Source organism: Pseudophryne corroboree, chromosome 6, assembly GCF_028390025.1.
Source record: "Pseudophryne corroboree isolate aPseCor3 chromosome 6, aPseCor3.hap2, whole genome shotgun sequence".
In the NCBI taxonomy this organism is placed as follows: domain Eukaryota; kingdom Metazoa; phylum Chordata; class Amphibia; order Anura; family Myobatrachidae; genus Pseudophryne; species Pseudophryne corroboree.
The window spans coordinates 104,591,893-104,611,652 of record NC_086449.1 but is presented as its reverse complement, the minus strand read 5'-3'; the positions used below and the strand labels follow the sequence as shown (position 1 = coordinate 104,611,652).

Genomic DNA, 19,760 nt, shown 5'->3' with positions numbered 1-19,760 from the left:
TATGAGCATGGCCTCTGGACTCATGCACAGTGCGATTTAGATGTATGCATGTAAAAATAATCCCTCTACTATGTCTGACATTGGCACCACGTCCGACTCACAATCAGGCACTATGGGGTAAATTTACTAAAACTTCTAAAACAGATGATTAGTAAAATCAGATGCGAGCTATCATTTCTTTATTGCCTTTTAAAAAATGATACACAGCATTGATTGGTTGCTATGGGCAACATCACCAATGCCCAGATTTATCAAGCCTTCGAGAGTGATAAAGTGCACGGTGATAAAGTACCAGCCAATCAGCTCCTAATATCGTTTTTCAAACACATGTGACATGGCAGTTAGGAGCTGATTGGCTGGTACTTTATTACCGTGCAATTTATCACTCTCCAAGGCTTGATACATCTGAGCACAAGTCTCATCTTTATTAAATTTACTGCTTAGCATCTTGAAATAAGAAAGTCTTTCGTTGCGATTCTTTCTGCACAGGAACTGCAAGAAGGCAATTAGATATTTGGCATAAGAATATCACAGATGTTTCTACATGGCCCCAGTCCACAATAAATAAGAGTATGCTTCCCCACCACCCGCAAGTTAAAGGCACAAACAATATGGCAGAATATGGCATCCTTATCTAGATCCAAGTATATTGTTTTATTTATTTATTAACGGTTTCTTATCCAGTACAGCAAATACCATTCTGCTTTACAATTGGAAACAGTGATCAAACAAAACTGGGTAATAAGTCATAGAGGTAGGAAGGCCCTGCTCGCAATCTTACAATCTATAGGAACATAGGCATTAATACACAAAGATAGGTGTTAACTATTTCATCATGGTCCACCAGATTGTAAAGGTTCTTGGTGGACTGTATGATGTGGTCACACAATGATGTTGGAAAGGGAATATTAGAATAATCCCTAGGTGGCGCAAATAGTAAAAAGTCCAAAGAAATTACCCGTGTGGGCTAAAGTCCGTTCCTTTTCATACAAGTGAGTTCATATATGAATCCGTCGTCCAAAGATGATGTATGAAAAAAAACACAATATAAACACAAATGTTCAGTACAGTCTCTGTGGGTATTAGAGGAACAAAATGTACACCCAGGTTCCTTCGACTATTCAGTACTTGGGATGTGCAGTTCTACTCGTAAGGTCCACCTCAGTGACTCGCATAAATGGACTGCTTACATGTGCTTACTTCTAAAACAATTGTATAAATCACATCAAGGTTTCTTTCACCCATACAAATGCAGTATCCAAAATAATCAATAATCATTATTACCAGCAGCCTAAGGCCGCAGGTATATGGCGCTGCTGCATACTGGTGCGGGGAGCTTTGCTGCTGCTGGGAAGACGATAGGCTGCTGGTAATAATTAAAATTGAAGGAATAGAGGAGAAAGACAGCGGAAAACATCGAAAGAAACCTTTGATGTGAAAGTACACCGCACCTTGAAGTAAGCATACACGTGAGCATCCTATATACCCAGAGACCTACTCGTGGGTGCTTGATTATTTTGGATACTGCATTTGTATGGGTGAGCACATGTAAGCAGTCCATTTATGCGAGTCACTGAGGTGGACCTTACGAGTAGAACTGCACATCCCAAGTACTGAATAGTCGAAGGAACCTGGGTGTACATTTTGTTCCTCTAATACCCACAGAGACTGTACTGAACATTTGTGTTTATATTGTGTTTTTTTTCATACATCATCTTTGGACGACGGATTCATATATGAACTCACTTGTATGAAAAGGAACGGACTTTAGCCCACACGGGTAATTTCTTTGGACTTTTTACTATTTGCGCCACCTAGGGATTATTCTAATATTCCCTTTCTAGCATTATTTCAGTGTGTTAGGTGACACACTAGGATAGACCTTGGGTTGGCGGCATTTGTGCGCAGGGACATATCCTAACCCCTTTGTTACACAATGATGTTGGCCAGGAAAACTTGTGAGGTTATGAGAGGACTGTACAGTGGGGATGCAAATGGATAGGAAAGTTTATGAAGATTATATGTGCAGATTTAAATCTGTATCATATAAGGCACATTCCTTTATAGCATTATCATCTTTATATAGAAACACACACACACACACACACACACACACACACACACACACACACACACAGAAAAGTGCCATCTAGTGGTGTTAAAACATATGGCAATTTTAAACAAAATAATTATCCAAAGCTAAAATTGTGTAAAATGATGTCATTTGTGCTGCAATTTCACTTTCAATTGTATTTCATTCTACTTGAGATTATGTAAATTTATAAAGGATATGTTACAGGCCCAGACTGTATTTTACAATTTTAAAATAATTTTAAAATGGCAATAATAATGAAGGAAAAACATGTTTAAACCTGTAGGCAAAGCCAGTGAAAGCCGGTCTAATTCTGTATCCCATTATTCAGCTGCATAGACCCCATCCTCTCTGATCATTGAGGTTGGTGATTTGCATGTGTTTGTTTTCACTGAAGGGACACTCTATCTCCACAGTCCCATCTAGTCCTGGGGATGGAGAGTTCTAGCAGCACACCACTCTCCCACAGATCAGGAATGACTAGTGACTTACTGACTTGGCTTCCTGGGAAAAAATGTTTAGGTTTCATCCAGGGAAAAACAGAGGCGAGTGCTGGAGGGAGGTGGGCAGTCTATCATTAGTTTGGGGATGCAGGGACTGTAAGTGCTTACCATGAGGAGTCATTTAAATGATGGCACACGGGTTCTTGCTGTAGGTGGCAAGTGAATGCCTGTGTAGGTGCATGACATTAATGGAATAAGGATGTCAGGTGCTAGTATAGAATTATAGGGCTTCATGCATTAGTGTGGAGTTGGCAGGGAGGTCAGAACTGTGCCTATGGGATACTAGAGATACAGCGGGGTAAATTTACTAAGGTGGGAGATTTTTAGAACTGGTGATGTTGCCCATGGCAACCAATCAGATTCTACTTACCATTTATCTAGCTGCTTCTAGCAGATAATAGAGATAATCTGATTGGTTGCTATAGGCAACATCACCAGTTCTAAAAATCTTCCACCTTAGTAAATTTACCCCCAGCATCTCCGGTACAAACCACTTGCTGTGGGCTATGCAATTGCCCACTGCTCAGACCTCACAGACCTTATTATTACCATACTATCTATCAAGCTGTGGCTTAATATTTTTTTATTATTGTAATTATTTTTAAGCATCACTGCATCATTTGATCAAATGAAGGCTCTATTAGAAAAAGCTATTGCTTTTATTAAGGTTTCTGAGTTAATGTGATGTGAAGAAACAGGACAATGCCTTCCCATGTAGGTAACTCACTTCATCTGCATCATTATACTGTAGCACCATGTCTGTGTCCAAATCATCATACTAAGATACTCGACTGAAGTTTCCCTGTCTAGCTGAGATGCTGTAACCAGTGAGACCCGTTCCAAAATGTTGATATTTTATTTTGGGTTCTGTATCAGGGAAATGATGTGTTTAACTGAAAATGAGTAAAGACAGTTTTTTGTTCTTTTTCTTTTATGAACCGTTGTAAAGTACTAGCCTTGCCTTCTGGAGGCTGGCCATGCCTACTTAATGCTCTGAAGTGGGCACCTTCCATTGGTTCCCCCGGTGGGCCCTTCATACTCAGTAGGACACGGATTACAATGCTGCTCACTCAACTAAATAGGAATCCATTGAATATAGCATGTGTGTGTTTTTACATAGTAATATCTTTACAGCAAACTATCTCTCATTACATGGGATAACTGTTATATTATTCAGCGTGAAGAGCATTTGAGTATATATACGTCTTGTCTCTGTTGTCATTTTCTCTGTTCAACGCTTTTATACTTAACACTACCTAATGATCTACAGTAGTATTGTTTTATAATGATATAAAAACAGTACAAATTATACATGGATAAACAGCCAAATTGGTGGCCACACATAATAAATATAACACTGTACTATAATACAACAACCTATTAGGCTTTCCAGAATAATATGTCTGATGTATTTATTAGAGAACTTGGCTATGCTCCAAATATTACTCTTTATAGCATGGCACCTATCCTGCTAGGGTGTATGGGAATACTGAAACATGAAAATATATGTATAAACATTTACAGCTCCGGCACTCTGGGAATCCTCTGCGGGATACCACAAATGGGGGGGGGGGGGAGGGGGGATTCAAATGTTTGAAAAGTCAGTTGGGAGTCTGTTTTTTCCTGTCTATTAGGTAGGAAAAATCAGACACCCAACCGACTTTTCAAACATTTGAATGAATCTCCCCCAGGATATGATATCTGGTGCCCTCCCCGGGGGATGCCGCCCCTGTATAATACCAGGAAAAGAAGAGGCTGGCACTAGGAGACTTCAAATCACAACAAACCGTGTATTGGTGCTATCGGTTGACTGCACCAGTACACGGGTCTGTTGTGATTAGAAGTCTCCACGTACCGCTACTTCTCTCCCTATATATATATATATATAGATATACATATATATATATACACACACAGAAGATCCTCGGCACTCCGTTATCAATACTGGTGCAGCATGCCCGGTGCCCTCCACAGCCAAACAGCAATATAACAATGTAATCAGCGGCACTCCTGGGACTTATTCAAGTGAATAAACGAGACCACCCCGTTTATTCCAGCTGGAATAAACGGGGTGGTCTCGTTTATTCACTTGAATAAGTCCCAGGAGTGCCGCTAATTACATTGTTTAATATATATATATATATATATATATATATATATATATATGTGAAGCCAACATACAGTGTTGGTGAGAGTGCGACCACATATGGAGTTTTTTATATATATATATATATATATCTAGCAGAGCCAAAGATATTTATTTTCTCCTATAAAATGAAATTGCCCAGTCCTCTGGATCCACAGTATATTTTCTGCATTTGTACTTATGATGGTAAGTGGTTCAATATGTCATTTTTTCTTCAGGCTGCTCTTCTTGGGCTGTTTGTGTCATATAGGAGACAGTACAGGTGACTTGTCAATTTCTGCAGAGAAATATCATTACTTGAAGGCCACATGAGGATTCTCTCTTTGCACAATTTCAGATTTCTGAGCGTCAGATGCTTCACTCTGCAACAGTGTATAAATGTATTAGTTGATCTGTGACTGCAACAATGTAGCAATGTATTATCTGAGTGGTGGCTCTGCAACTAATTATTATTCTGTGCAATAATATATTTTCAGATCTTGGTGACTGGCATTATTTAAAGAAACAAATAATATAAGAATACTTTATTGAAGCTACAGGAGGGGATGCAGTTAAAATGCCAGCTGTCAGGATCCCGGCGTTCAGGATACCAACTCCGAAATCCCGCCAGCCGACAATGCTGCCAACCAGAAACCCGGTGCACTCATATTACCACTCGTGCGTGTCCATGACACCCATAGAGTGGGAATAGATCCTGTGGCAAGTGCGGCGAGCCACCGAGCCGGCACGGGGACTCTTAGCCCTCGCCCCACTGCCAACATTCTGGCAGGCGGGATTCGGGTGGTCTTCAGTTTGCCGACTGTCGGGATTCCAGCGCACAGTATACCGGCGCCGGAATCCTGACAGCCGGCAAACTGATAGTTTATCTCCCTCGTGGGGGTCCATGACCCCCCTGGAGGCAGAATAAATAGCGTGGTGCGCGTAGCACCGTGCCCGCAGCATGGCGAGCGCAGTGTGGCGAGCGCAGCGAGCCCACAAGGGGCTCATTTGCGCTCGCCACGCTGTCGGTATTCCAGTGGTCGGGCTTCCGGCGCCGGTATGTTGGTCGCCGGGAGCCCGGCATACCATACCATACCGGCGGGATTCTGCTGTTGGCATATTGATATTGATAGCCGGCATCCCGTCCGCCGGGATAATGTATGTAATCCTACAGTAGGTCTGTGAGGATGGTAATGAATTTTTAAGAAGGTTGTTATTATTGGAAATGTATTGGCAGTTTGATGGTTTAGCGCAGGGGATCTCAAACTCAATCCTCAGGACCCCACACAGTTCACATTTTCCAGATCACCTAGCAGATGCCCAGGTGTATTATTATTCACTGACACATTTTAAAGATCCACAGGTGGAGCTGATCATTTCATTTGTGTTCTGTGAGGAGATCTGGAAAACGTGAACTGTTTGTGGTCCTGGGGAACCGAGTTTGAGAACCTGTGGTTTAATGGAGTACTGTACACACCAGCGGATCTGTTATTTAGGCCAGAACTAGGCCAGTGGCTTAACCAGGCAGTGTGGTTTATTAGTACAAGCGATCGTACGGGTGTGGATCATAGGGTCGGCAGTAACTAGGTTGACAGTTATTAGGTCTTCCAGTATTGGTCGACAGTGACTAGGGCGACACCTGAAATAGGTCGACACAGTCATTAGGTTGATGTAGAAAAAGGTCGACATGAGGTTTTTTATATATTTGTGGTGTCTTTTTCTTTGGAAAAGTGACCAGGAACCCCAATTAGTGCACCGTGTCCCCTCGCATGGCTTGCTTCGCTCACCATGCTTCAAGCTAGGTGCCTCGCTGCGCTCGGAACAGGTTACTATTCCCAATCGTAATCCACACGGATCGTAAAGTATGAAAAAGTTTAAAAAAAATAAAAAATTCTGAAAAACTCATGTCGACCTTTTCATGTGTCGACCTTTGCCATGTCGACCTATGGACAATGACGACCTAATGACCTTGTTGACCTAATGCATGTCGACCAATAGTGGTTGACCTAATGAGTGTCAGCCTAAGTGCTGTCGACCTAAAGACTGGATACCTGATAGAACAGCCGTACTCACTGTTACACTGCTTGATGGATGAAGTGGACTTTGTAGCTGGTGACTGACTTCTGGTATGAGGGTTCCAGAACAGCATATCATGGGGTCTCTGGAGCTAAGGGGAGGGCAGCTACATGTATCCTCGACTATATGTCACTCATACACAGTGAGTGCGCAGATATTACCACCAGCAATCTTGTACAGGAATGAAGTATCATCCCTTGAGGAGGCACGCAGGAGACTGCAAAGTAGCACGCTCCCCTTCTAACAGTTATTAGTTATTATGCTCATTCATTAAGCTCACTTATGTGCAAGCACTTGAAGAAGACAAGCCAAATCTCTTGTAAGAAAATAGCTATCAGTGTGATGCTACATTGATGTAACACAAATAATGTGTTACTGGGCAGAATGGATGGTGGGATGGATAGCAATACTACCTCACAGCTCTGAGGTCATGGGCTCAAGTCCCACCACTCCCTGTGGAGTTTGTATGTTCTCCCCATGCTTGCATGGGTTCCTCCTGTGTACTTCGGTTTCCACCTACAATCGAAAAATCTCCTATATATTTGCCCTGTGACTCTGTGCCTGCATTTCTAACGCTGGGTGGAGTCACAGTGGTGGGCGGAGTTAGCAGCTCCTGCTCTGTCCCAGTGCCAGCACACCACTAGCAGAACGGGAGCAGCAGCCACAGAATCCCCCCACCATCCCCAGCCAGAAGCCACCAGGGCACAGACGCCCCACAGTGCCAGGTAACCATAGACCCCTACCTTGCCACCTACACCCCACTGACACCCGCACCACACACCCCAACCCCACCTCCACCAGCTCCCACATCCAGCCATGGATGGCCCAGACACCCCCCACCCCGCCGCCTGCATACCTCACCAGCACACACTGCCCAGCCTAACCCCACACCACCGATCCCACCCGCCGCACAAGCCAGCACCTCCCGCAGCCATCCTCGGCACGGACACGGTGGCCGGGCCCAGCCGGCTGCACCACGGCCGACCAGACAGCCGCAGCCCGCACCACACATCCCGCCCTGCACACACCTCCAGCGCCAGCTCCCGCACTGCAGCCGCGCCTGGGATCCACTGTCCCGCCAGACGCCGTCCGCACAACGGATGAAGACAGTGCGGTTACCCGCGCCTGTAACTGCCGCCGCCGCCATACACATCAGGAGGGACGGTGGCGCAGGAGAAGACTTCATAGCTCTCCCTGCGCCGCGTACAGACACTCGCCGCCTCCTCCGCACACCGAACACCACGCTGCCTCCCACCATCCCCAGAGACCCGGACTGCCTTCTCCACAGGCCAGAGACTGGGGACAGCGCGCCTGGTACTGTGGCCGCTGCACCAACTTCACAGGTGAGAGAGAGTGCACAGGCCGCCCCGTGTCTCTGCGCCCCCCCCCCGCGTCTCTGCGCCCCGCATCTCTGCGCTGCCCCGCGTCTCTGCGTCGCCCCCCCCTCCGCCGCCCCGCGCCTCTGCCTCCCTCCCTGCCGCCCCGTGTCCCCTCCCTGGCGCCCCGCGTCTCTGCGTCCCCTCCCTGGCGCCCACATCTCTGCGTCCCCTACCTGCCGCTCGCATCTCTGCGTCCCCTCCCTGCCGCCCCGCGACTCTGCGTCCCCTCCCCACGCCTCTGCATCCCTCCCTGCCGCCCGCGTCTCTGCGCCCCCTCCCTACCGCCCCGCGTCTCTGTATCTCATCCCTGCATCTGCGTCCCCTCCCTGCCGCCCCGCGTCTCTGCCTCCCCTCCCTGCCGCCCGCGTCTCTGCGTCCCCTCCCCGGCGCCCCGCGTCTCCTCCCCGGCGCCGCGCGTCTCTGCGTCCCCTACCCGGCGCCGCGCATCTCTGTGTCCCCTCCCCGGCGCCGCGCGTCTCTGCATACCCTCCCCGGCGCCGCGCGTCTCTGCGTCCCCTCCCCGGCGCCCCGCGTCTCTGCGTCCCCTCCCTGGAGCCCTGCCTCTGTGTCCCCTCCCTGCGTCTCTGCCTCCCCTCCCTGCCGCCCCACGTCCCGTCTCTGCCGCCCCGCGTCTCTGCCTCCCCTCCCTGCGCCGCGTACAGACATCCGCCGCCTCCTCCGCACACCGAACACAACGCTGCCTCCCACCATCCCCAGAGACCCGGACTGCACACCACAGGCCTGGACTGCCTTCTCCACAAGCCAGAGACGGGGGACAGCACGCCTGGTACTGTGGCCGCTGCACCAACTTCACAGGTGAGAGAGAGTGCACAGGCAGCACCGCGTCTCTACGCCCCCCCCCCCCCCCCCCGCCGCCGCCCTGCGTCTCTGCGTCCCCCCCTGCCGCCCCGCCTTGCTGCGTCCCCCCTCTGCCGCGCCGCCTCTCTGCGTCCCCTCCCTGGCGCCCTGCATCTCTGCGTCCCCTCCCTGGCACCCCGCGTCTCTGCGTCCCCTCCCTGGCGCCCCACGTCTCTGCGTCCCCTCCCTGGCGCCCCACGTCTCTGCGTCCCCTCCCTGGCGCCCCGCGTCTCTGCGTCCCCTCCGTGCCGCCCACATCTCTGCGTCCCCTACCTGCCGCCCGCATCTCTGCGTCCCCTCCCCACGCCTCTGCGTCCCTCCCTGCCGCCCGCGTCTCTGCGCCCCCTCCCTACCGCCCCGCGTCTCTGTATCTTATCCCTGCCTCTGCGTCTCCCCTCCCTGCCGCCCCGCGTCTCTGCATCCCCTCCCTGCCGCCCGCATCTCTGCCTCCCCTCCCTGGTGCCCTGCGTCCCCTCCCTGCTGCCCCGCCTCTCTGCGTCCTCTCCCTGCATGTCTACGTCCCCTCCCTGCCGGCCCACGTCTCTGCCTCCCCTCCTTGCCGCCCCACCTCTCTGCGTCCCCTCCCTGCCGCCCCACTTCTCTGCATCCCCTCCCTGCCGCCCCGCATCTCAGCATCCCCTTCCTGGCACCCCGCGTCTCTGCGTCCCTTCCTGCGTCTCTGCGTCCCCTCCCTGCCACTCCACCTTTCTGCGTCCCCTCCTTGCCACCCCGTGTCTATGCATCCCCTTCCTGGCTCCCCGCATCTCTGCATCCCCTTCCTGGCACCCCGCGTCTGTGTCCCCTCCCTGCGTCTCTGCGTCCCCTCCCTGCCGCCCCGCCTCTCTGCATCCCCTCCTTGATGCCCCGCCTCTCTGCATCCCTTCCCTGCCGCCCCGCGCCTCTGCGTCCCTTCCCTGCCGCCCCGCGCCTCTGTGTCCCCTCTCTCTCCGCGTCTCTGCGTCCCCTCCCTCCCCGCGCCTCTGCGTCCGCTCCCTCCCTCCCCGCACCTCTGCGTCCCCTCCCTCCCTCCCTGCACCTCTGCATCCCCTTCCTGGCACCCCGCATCTCTGCGTCCCCTCCCTCCCCGCGCCTCTGCGTCCCCTCCCTCCCCGCGCCTCTGTGTCCCCTCCCTCCCTCCCCACGCCTCTGCGTCCCCTCCATCCCCGCGCCTCTGCGTCCCCTCCCCGCGCCTCTGCGTCCCCTCGCTGCCGCCCCGCGCCTCTGCGCCCCCTCTCTACCGCCCCGCGTCTCTGTATCCCCGACCTGCCTCTGTGTCCCCTCCCTGCGTCACCTCCCTGCCGCCCCATGTCTCTACGTCACCTCCCTGCCGCCGCGCGTCTCTGCGTCACCTCCCTGCTGCTCTGCGTCACCTTCCTGCCGCCCCGCGGCTCTGCATCCCCTCCTTGGCACCCCGCGGCTCTGCGTCCCCTCCCTGGCGCCCCGCATTTCTGCGTCCCCTCCCTGGCGCCCCACGTCCCCTCCCTGGAGCCCTGCCTCTGTGTCCCCTCCCTGTATCTGTGTCCCCTCCCTGCGTCTCTGCCTCCCCTCCCTGTCGCCTTGCATCCCGTCTCTGCCTCCCCTCCCTGCCGCCCCGCCTCTGTGTCCCCTCCCTGTCGCCCTGCGTCTCTGTGTCCCCGCCCTGCATCTCTGTGTCCCCGCCCTGCGTCTCTGTGTCCCCGCCCTGCGTCCCCTCCCCGCGTCTCTGTCTCCTCCCCGCGTCTTTGTGTCCCCTCCCCGACGCACCGCGTCTGTGTACCCTCCCTGACGCCGCGCGTCTCTGCAGGGGTTAAAGGGGCGCAGCCCCTTCCGACGGTGTGAAGAGCGCCCGTAGGGCGCGATGAAGCACCTAGTACTATATACTTGCAGTTTAAATATCTCCTGACAAAACAATTAACCTTAGTATGTCTTTGCATGTACATGTGGTAGGGAAATAGACTGTTAGCTCCACTGTGGCAGGGACTGATGATGTCATCTTTTCTGTAAAGTGCTGCACCATAAGTATGCGCTATACAAATAACGGAATACATACTATTTCCTGGCAGGCGGGATGCCGGCTGTCAAGATCCCAAAAGCGGCATCCCGCCCACCAGAATACCAGCAGTGGGTCGAGTGGCACTCACCACGCTGTGCTTGCCTCGCTGCGGACTCGGTGGGTAGCTACACTCACCACAGGTTCTATTCTTACTTAAAGGGTGTCGTGGACACCCACAAGTGAGAATAGTCCCTGCGTGCCGGGACTCCGGCTGTCAGTATTGTTGGCTGTCGGGATTACGGCGTCTGTATCCTGACCGCCAGGATCCCGACAGCCGGCAAACTGATTGCATCCCCAAATAACTAGCAATACATAATACATTATTGGAGTTGGTAAATGAAAGAATGTAAAAACATAGTATTGGATCTTGGTGACTATTTGAGAGGCTCTGGAATAATGTATTACTATAAATAGATAATAATTTAAAATTGTGACAAAATGTTATTAAATCCACCTGCAACTGGACCTCAATGGCTCTGCAACAATATTGTTGGATTCACACTGAGATAATAAGAACAATATTAGACTTACAAATTTCATAGTCATGGGTATAGTACTGCCAGATATAACCTCAGACTCTGATTTCTTGGAATGGATCCTGCAGAAGACTCTGCTGTACTCCTCTCTTACCTAGAAGTGTGACAGAGAAATAATTATAGTGATGCAGTGCTGGGGCCTTGAGGCCAGTTTTGCTATCTTTGTGGAGTGTGCAGTGGCGCACCCAGGGGGGGTTTCCAAGCACCCAGAAACCCCCCTCCACTAAAAAAAAAAAATTTTTTTTTTTTTTTTTGCTGCATGAGTATTATTAATGGCTGTCTAGCGTCCTCTGCAGCCTGCTGTCTTCCTGGTGGCACTTGTAGGTGCAATAAAAGTTTACTTTATTTTAATTATAGTACATATATATATCCATGAGCATACATATATACATATGTATATACATACATACATACATACATATAAACACACACACATATGAGATATATATATACATGTGTATATATATGTGTACTGTATGTGTGTGTATATATATATATATATATATATATATATATATATACACACAATGGGGTAAATTTACTAACATTCGTAATTTTCGGAAAAAGGTCAAAGTTCAATCACGAATGACATCGAAAGTGTAAAACTGCAACTTTTTGAATTGATTACGACTAATTTACTAAGCTGTCGTATTCGGGTTTTTCTTTTGTTCCGATGTCGATGTCATTCGTGTTTGTTTTTCTATTTTTACGGCAGTGATTAGCAAAACACTGCCGACTTTTTAAAAATGAATCTCGGCCGGATCTGTGTGATCCGTGCTGGGGTTCATTTTTTTTTTTTTTTTTAATTAAACAGTGTAAAATTTTAAAAAAAATTGCGTGGGGTCCCCCCTCCTAAGCATAACCAGCCTCGGGCTCTTTGAGCCGATCCTGGTTGCAGAAATATGGGGGGGGAAATGACAGGGGTTCCTCCATATTTAAGCAACCAGCATCGGGCTCTGCGCCTGGTTCCAAAAATACGGGGGACAAAAAGAGTAGGAGTCCCCCGTATTTTTAAAACCAGCACCGGGCTCCACTAGCTGGACAGATAATGCCACAGCCGGGGGTCACTTTTATATAGTGCCCTGCGGCCGTGGCATCAAAAATCCAACTAGTCACCCCTGGCCGGGGTACCCTGGGGGAGTGGGGACCCCTTCAATCAAGGGGTCCCCCCCCCAGCCACCCAAGGGCCAGGGGTGAAGCCCGAGGCTGTCCCCCCCCATCCAATGGGCTGCGGATGGGGGGGCTGATAGCCTTTGTTGTAAATGAAAAGATATTGTTTTTAGTAGCAGTACTACAAGTCCCAGCAAGCCTCCCCCGCATGCTGGTACTTGGAGAACCACAAGTACCAGCATGCGGCGGAAAATCGGGCCCGCTGGTACCTGTAGTACTATTACTAAAAAAAATACCCAAATAAACACAAGACACACACACCTTGAAAGTAAAGATTTATTACATACATGCACACAAACATACATACATACTTACCTTATGTTCACACGCAGGTCGGTCCTCTTGTCCAGTAGAATCCATGGGGTACCTGTAGAAAAAATTATACTCACAAAATCCAGTGTAGATCGGTCCTCTTCAAATCCATTTGTAATCCAGGTACTTGATTAAAATAAAAAAACGGACACACGAGCCACGCACTGAAAGGGGCCCCATGTTTTCACATGGGACTCCTTTCCCCGAATGCCAGAAACCCACTCTGACTTCTGTCTAAGTGGGTTTCCTCAGCCAATCAGGGAGCGCCACGTTGTAGCACTCTCCTGATCGGCTGTGTGCTCCTGTACTGAGTGACAGGCGGCAAACGGCAGTGTTACAATGTAGCGCCTATGCGCTCCATTGTAACCATTGGTGGGAACTTTCTGCCCTGCGGTTGACCTAAAGTGACGTCACCGCTGAGCAGAAAGTTCCCACCATTGGTTACAATGGAGCGCATAGGCGCTACATTGTAACACTGCCGTGTGCCGCCTGTCTCTCAGTACAGGAGCACACAGCCGATCAGGAGAGTGCTACAACGTGGCGCTCCCTGATTGGCTGAAGAAACCCACTTAGACAGAAGTCAGAGTGGGTTTCTGGCATTCGGGGAAAGGAGTCCCATGTGAAAACATGGGGCCCCTTTCAGTTCGTGGCTCGTGTGTCCGTTTTTTTATTTTAATCAAGTACCTGGATTACAAATGGATTTGAAGAGGACCGATCTACACTGGATTTTGTGAGTATAATTTTTTCTACAGGTACCCCATGGATTCTACTGGACAAGAGGACCGACCTGCGTGTGAACATAAGGTAAGTATGTATGTATGTTTGTGTGCATGTATGTAATAAATCTTTACTTTCAAGGTGTGTGTGTCTTGTGTTTATTTGGGTATTTTTTTAGTAATAGTACTACAGGTACCAGCGGGCCCGTTTTTCCGCCGCATGCTGGTACTTGTGGTTCTCCAAGTACCAGCATGCGGGGGAGGCTTGCTGGGACTTGTAGTACTGCTACTAAAAACAATATCTTTTCATTTACAACAAAGGCTATCAGCCCCCCCATCCGCAGCCCATTGGATGGGGGGGGACAGCCTCGGGCTTCACCCCTGGCCCTTGGGTGGCTGGGGGGGGACCCCTTGATTGAAGGGGTCCCCACTCCCCCAGGGTACCCCGGCCAGGGGTGACTAGTTGGATTTTTGATGCCACGGCCGCAGGGCACTATATAAAAGTGACCCCCGGCTGTGGCATTATCTGTCCAGCTAGTGGAGCCCGGTGCTGGTTTTAAAAATACGGGGGACCCCTACTCTTTTTGTCCCCCGTATTTTTGGAACCAGGACCAGGCGCAGAGCCCGATGCTGGTTGCTTAAATATGGGGGGAACCCCTGTCATTTTTTCCCCCATATTTTTGCAACCAGGATCGGCTCAAAGAGCCCGAGGCTGGTTATGCTTAGGAGGGGGGACCCCACGCATTTTTTTTGGTGAAAATAACCACTTTCCCACCCCTTCCCACTGATAGACATGCACGGATCTCATGGATCCCTGCATGCCTATGCAATCACGGCTCAAAAAAGCAGGTCTGCTTTTTTTTAGCACTTTTTTGCGATTTGTAATTTTTCACGGCAGTGTTTTCCTCTTTGGAGATTTGCACTGTTTAGTAAATGACCGAGTTCTACTAATTTGCTGGTGTATTTTGACCGATGGTGTATTCATTCGTATTTTTTTACAACTACTTCCAAAAAAATACGAATGCCCTCATCTCTGCCGTGATTTGAGTTTAGTAAATTACCGAGATGACACTTTGAAGAAAAAACGGCATCTCGGTCAAAATCGGGACCTTAGTAAATTTACCCCAATGTGGGTGTTTGCAGTGTTGGAAGCCACAGTCCACTGGCCCCCTCTCAACAGAAACAGGCGGCACTCCACGGATTTGATGTGAAATAAAAATTTATGGAACAAACAGCATGACGAGTCCTGCTGTTTGTTCCATAAATTTTTTATTTCACATCAAATCCGTGGAGTGCCGCCTGTTTCTGGGGGCCAGTGGACTGTGGCTTCCAACACTGCAAACACCCACATTGTGCAGTGATCCAAGGAGGGCACCCCGGTCTGTATCTATGTGCTTTTGAGTGCCAACTATTCCCATTGTATATATCTATCTATCTATATATATATATATATATATATATATATATGTATGCATGTTTAATATGCTATGTATATGTGTATATGTATGTGTGTGTGTGTGTGTGTGTGTGTGTGTGTGTGTGTGTGTATGTATATATATATGTATGTGTATATATATATATATATATATATATATACACACACACACACACACACACACACACACACTAGTTTTACGGACCCAGCATATACTGGGTCACCTCAGTCCTCACCCCCGTGATTGGCTCCGCCCAGTTTTGGAAACCCCCCCATGCAAATCCTGCGTTTGCCACTGGTGTGTAAGGGTTTCAGTTGGCTTCTCAGGAAACTGACTCCTGCATGTGTGCTCAGGGGTGGATCCAGAAGAAAATGAAAGGCGGGGCACCATGATAGGGGAACGGTAATAGTTATATTTACATGCACCTAAGGCACGCGTGCTCCCAGATAAGAGGTGTGGTATCAAAGGGGGCGTGGCCTCACAGAATATGCCACCAGGTCTTGATTGGCTGTAGAAGCGCATCCTGGTTTATTGCCAATTTTTCACCCTGATGAAAAGGCTGATTGGGCCTTGAAATGTTGGTCACTTGTTCCATTAGTTATGGAAGCCTGGAAGGCACCCCAGCACAATATAATTATTAAAGTTTTTAGTTGGTGGTGGCAGGTGCAGCATACCTTATTTTGGGCACTGCGCTGAGTCTCAGACTGCAGGACACGAACTGTCCATCTATGATCAGTAGAACCAGCCAGCTGGATCTCCAACAAGCAGCATAAGACATCTGCAGGACTGCCCTGTCACAATCCCACGGGCCGCCTTCTCAAAACTGAGGCTGAGGTTGACTACACCTAGCATGGTGGTAAAGGAAGTGGAGGAGGAAGCGCTGGGAAACTGTGCAGTGCAGTGAGGGCTAATGAAGCCTTCTGCGCCATTATAAGTAACAGTCTTACTCGATGCTGGCATTTGAACCCCGCACCTGGGCTGGACTCTGGCCGGCTGGCAGTGGGGGAGGTAGGTTGCTGTGTGAGCAGGGGGAGGCTGGAGTTACCCATTGGTTACCACACAGACTTGCTTTTAGAGCCGTGGTGGGTCCTAGTGCCTGCCGGCTCTTTTATAAATTCTGACTGATGGAAATAGAAGTAGTGCTGCTGCTGTTCTCCTTTTGAAAAAAAAAAGAAGTCAGAAACGACAGGGGGCGCATGAGCCCAGGTGCCCCCCCTGGATCCGCCTATGTATGTGCTAGGGTGCGTGCGTGCTGCAGAATATATAATAATAATAATAATAATAATAATAATAATGTTAAGAATTATGAGGCAGAATATATAATGTTTTGGGGTGCAGTGTTATTAAATAACAGTATCTTCTGACAATACATAAAATGTAAGACGGATTGCAGATGTTGATCACGTAATAGTTATGTCATGTACTGAGATTGGATACAGCACCCCCCACGCCCGCCACCCTTCCACTGCAAATGGCTCACACTTTTGCGGACAGAGAAAGGGGAAAAGGACCACATCTACGTGAACGGGTGGGGAGTAAAGATGGGAGACCCCTCAACTCAGCTTTGCTAGGTCCGCTATACTAGTCATACCTATAACACTACAACCTATGCCATCAAATATTTCACTTGTGTATGGGTCATTGGGTCGACCACACGTAGGTTATAAGTCATTAGGTCGACCCCTATTGGTCGACATGCATTAGGTCGACAGGGTTTCTAGGTCAACATGGTCCCTAGGTCGACATATTCTAGGTCGACATGACAAAAGGTCGACATTAGATTTTTTGAAAAAATATTGGTGTCGTTTTTTTCTTCGTAGAGTGACGGGAACCCCAATTAGTGCACAGTGTTCACTCGCCATGCTTCAGGCAAGGTTCCTCACTCCACTACCGCTGCACTCGGCACAGGTTACCGTTCCCAATTGTAGTCCACGTGGAACGTAAAGTATGAAATAGTAAAAAAAAAAAAAAAAAGAAATTGTGAAAGCTCATGTCGACCTAGAACATGTCAACCTAGGGACCATGTCGACCTAATGCATATCGACCAATAGTGGTCGACCTAAGTGTCGTCGACCTAATGACCGTATCCCTTTCTCTTAAGGCAGGAAAAAAATAAAAATAAATGGAAGTCAATTGTATAATAGTTATACGGGTTTAGATGAGACAATCTTAGGCAGCAACCTTTAGGGCAGTGTTTCCCAACCACGGTCCTCAAGGCACACTAACAGCCCTGGTTTTAGTGATATCCAGGCTTGAACACAGGTGACTTAAATAGTACCTCAGTTATTTTGATTTAACCATCTGTGCTGAAGCCTGGATATCACTAAAACCTGCACTATTGGTGTGCCCTGAGGACCGCGGTTGGGAATGCCTGCTTTAGGGAATGGCATAATAAAGGAAATGTATTAATAGTCAACAAATTTAATTAAAAAAATAGTATAACACAAATATAATGACAGTTCTTTGTCCCATAACCTGGCGATTGAGAAGACAGTGTACAAAGAAGATGTAGACGCCCTGGAGACTATTGCAGATAGTGAAGATGTAAGATGCAACAAGGGCTCCATTCCCGAACTGGAAGAGGCCGACAATCCAGGTACAGCCCAGGATGAAGAGCTGAGACATAGCCTTGAACGTCAGCAGCCTGTGTGTAGATAAAAGGCAAATTACTTTCACACATTTACTGTACCAGCACAAACCTGACATTCACAAAAGTCCAATTATAAAATATAAGTGATATATAAATTATAGGAGTCACCTCAGAGTCCTGATACAGAACCAACACAATCATGTAATTGACTTCCTATATGATCTTGTAAGTAGAGATGAGCGGGTTCGGTTTCTCTGAAACCGAACCCGCACGAACTTCATGTTTTTTTTACGGGTCCGAGCAGACTCGGATCCTCCCGCCTTGCTCGGTTAACCCGAGCGCGCCCGAACGTCATCATGACGCTGTCGGATTCTCGCGAGACTCGGATTCTATATAAGGAGCCGCGCGTCGCCGCCATTTTCACACGTGCATTGAGATTGATAGGGAGAGGACGTGGCTGGCGTCCTCTCCATTAGAAATTAGATTAGAAGAGAGAGAGAGATTGTGCAGAGTCAGACAGAGTTTACCACAGTGACCAGTGCAGTTGTTGTTAGTTAACTTTTATTTATTTTAATATAATATATCCGTTCTCTGCTATATCCGTTCTCTGCCTGAAAAAAAACGATACACAGCAGCAGCCAGTCACACAGTGTGACTCAGTCTGTGTGCACTCAGCTCAGCCCAGTGTGCTGCACATCAATGTATAAAAGGCAAAGCTTATAATAATTGTGGGGGAGACTGGGGAGCACTGCAGGTTGTTATAGCAGGAGCCCCCAGGAGTACATAATATTATATTAATTTAAAATTAAACAGTGCACACTTTTGCTGCAGGAGTGCCACTGCCAGTGTGACTAGTAGTATATTGTTGTATGTATTGTATACTATCTCTTTATCAACCAGTCTATATTAGCAGCAGACACAGTACAGTGCGGTAGTTCACGGCTGTGGCTACCTCTGTGTCGGCAGTCGGAACTCGGCAGGCAGTCCGTCCATCCATAATTGTATTACAATATATACCACCTAACCGTGGTATTTTTTTTTCTTTCTTTATACCGTCGTCATAGTGTCATACTAGTTGTTACGAGTATACTACTATCTCTTTATCAACCAGTGTACAGTGCGGTAGTTCACGGCTGTGGCTACCTCTGTGTCGGCAGTCGGCAGGCAGTCCGTCCATCCATAATTGTATTATTATTATAATATATACCACCTAACCGTGGTTTTTTTTTCATTCTTTATACCGTTGTCATAGTGTCATACTAGTTGTTACGAGTATACTACTATCTCTTTATCAACCAGTGTACAGTGCGGTAGTTCACGGCTGTGGCTACCTCTGTGTCGGCAGTCGGCAGGCAGTCCGTCCATCCATAATTGTATTATTATTATAATATATACCACCTAACCGTGGTTTTTTTTTCATTCTTTATACCGTCGTCATAGTGTCATACTAGTTGTTACGAGTATACTACTATCTCTTTATCAACCAGTGTACAGTGCGGTAGTTCACGGCTGTGGCTACCTCTGTGTCGGCAGTCGGCAGGCAGTCCGTCCATCCATAATTGTATTATTATTATAATATATACCACCTAACTGTGGTATTTTTTTTTCTTTCTTTATACCGTCGTCATAGTGTCATACTAGTTGTTACGAGTATACTACTATCTCTTTATCAACCAGTGTACAGTGCGGTAGTTCACGGCTGTGGCTACCTCTGTGTCGGCAGTCGGCAGGCAGTCCGTCCATCCATAATTGTATTATTATTATAATATATACCACCTAACTGTGGTATTTTTTTTTCTTTCTTTATACCGTCGTCATAGTGTCATACTAGTTGTTACGAGTATACTACTATCTCTTTATCAACCAGTGTACAGTGCGGTAGTTCACGGCTGTGGCTGCCTCTGTGTCGGCAGTCGGCAGGCAGTCCGTCCATCC

At 48.4% G+C, this 19,760-nt stretch overlaps 1 protein-coding gene across 1 annotated transcript in view; it reads right to left on the bottom strand.

Moving 5' to 3' along the window:
- Nucleotides 1–4,700: 4,700 nt before the first annotated feature.
- The window catches only part of LOC134934383 (adhesion G protein-coupled receptor E3-like), a 535,434-nt gene continuing 520,374 nt past the window's right edge, over nt 4,701–19,760 (bottom strand). Inside the window, exons 18-20 of the mRNA XM_063929832.1 lie at nt 17,711–17,879; nt 11,597–11,695; nt 4,701–5,103 (exon numbers count right to left, since the gene is read on the bottom strand). Of these exons, the coding sequence (XP_063785902.1) occupies nt 5,035–5,103; nt 11,597–11,695; nt 17,711–17,879 (337 nt within the window). The 3' untranslated portion in view covers nt 4,701–5,034. The remainder of the gene's footprint in view (nt 5,104–11,596; nt 11,696–17,710; nt 17,880–19,760) is intronic.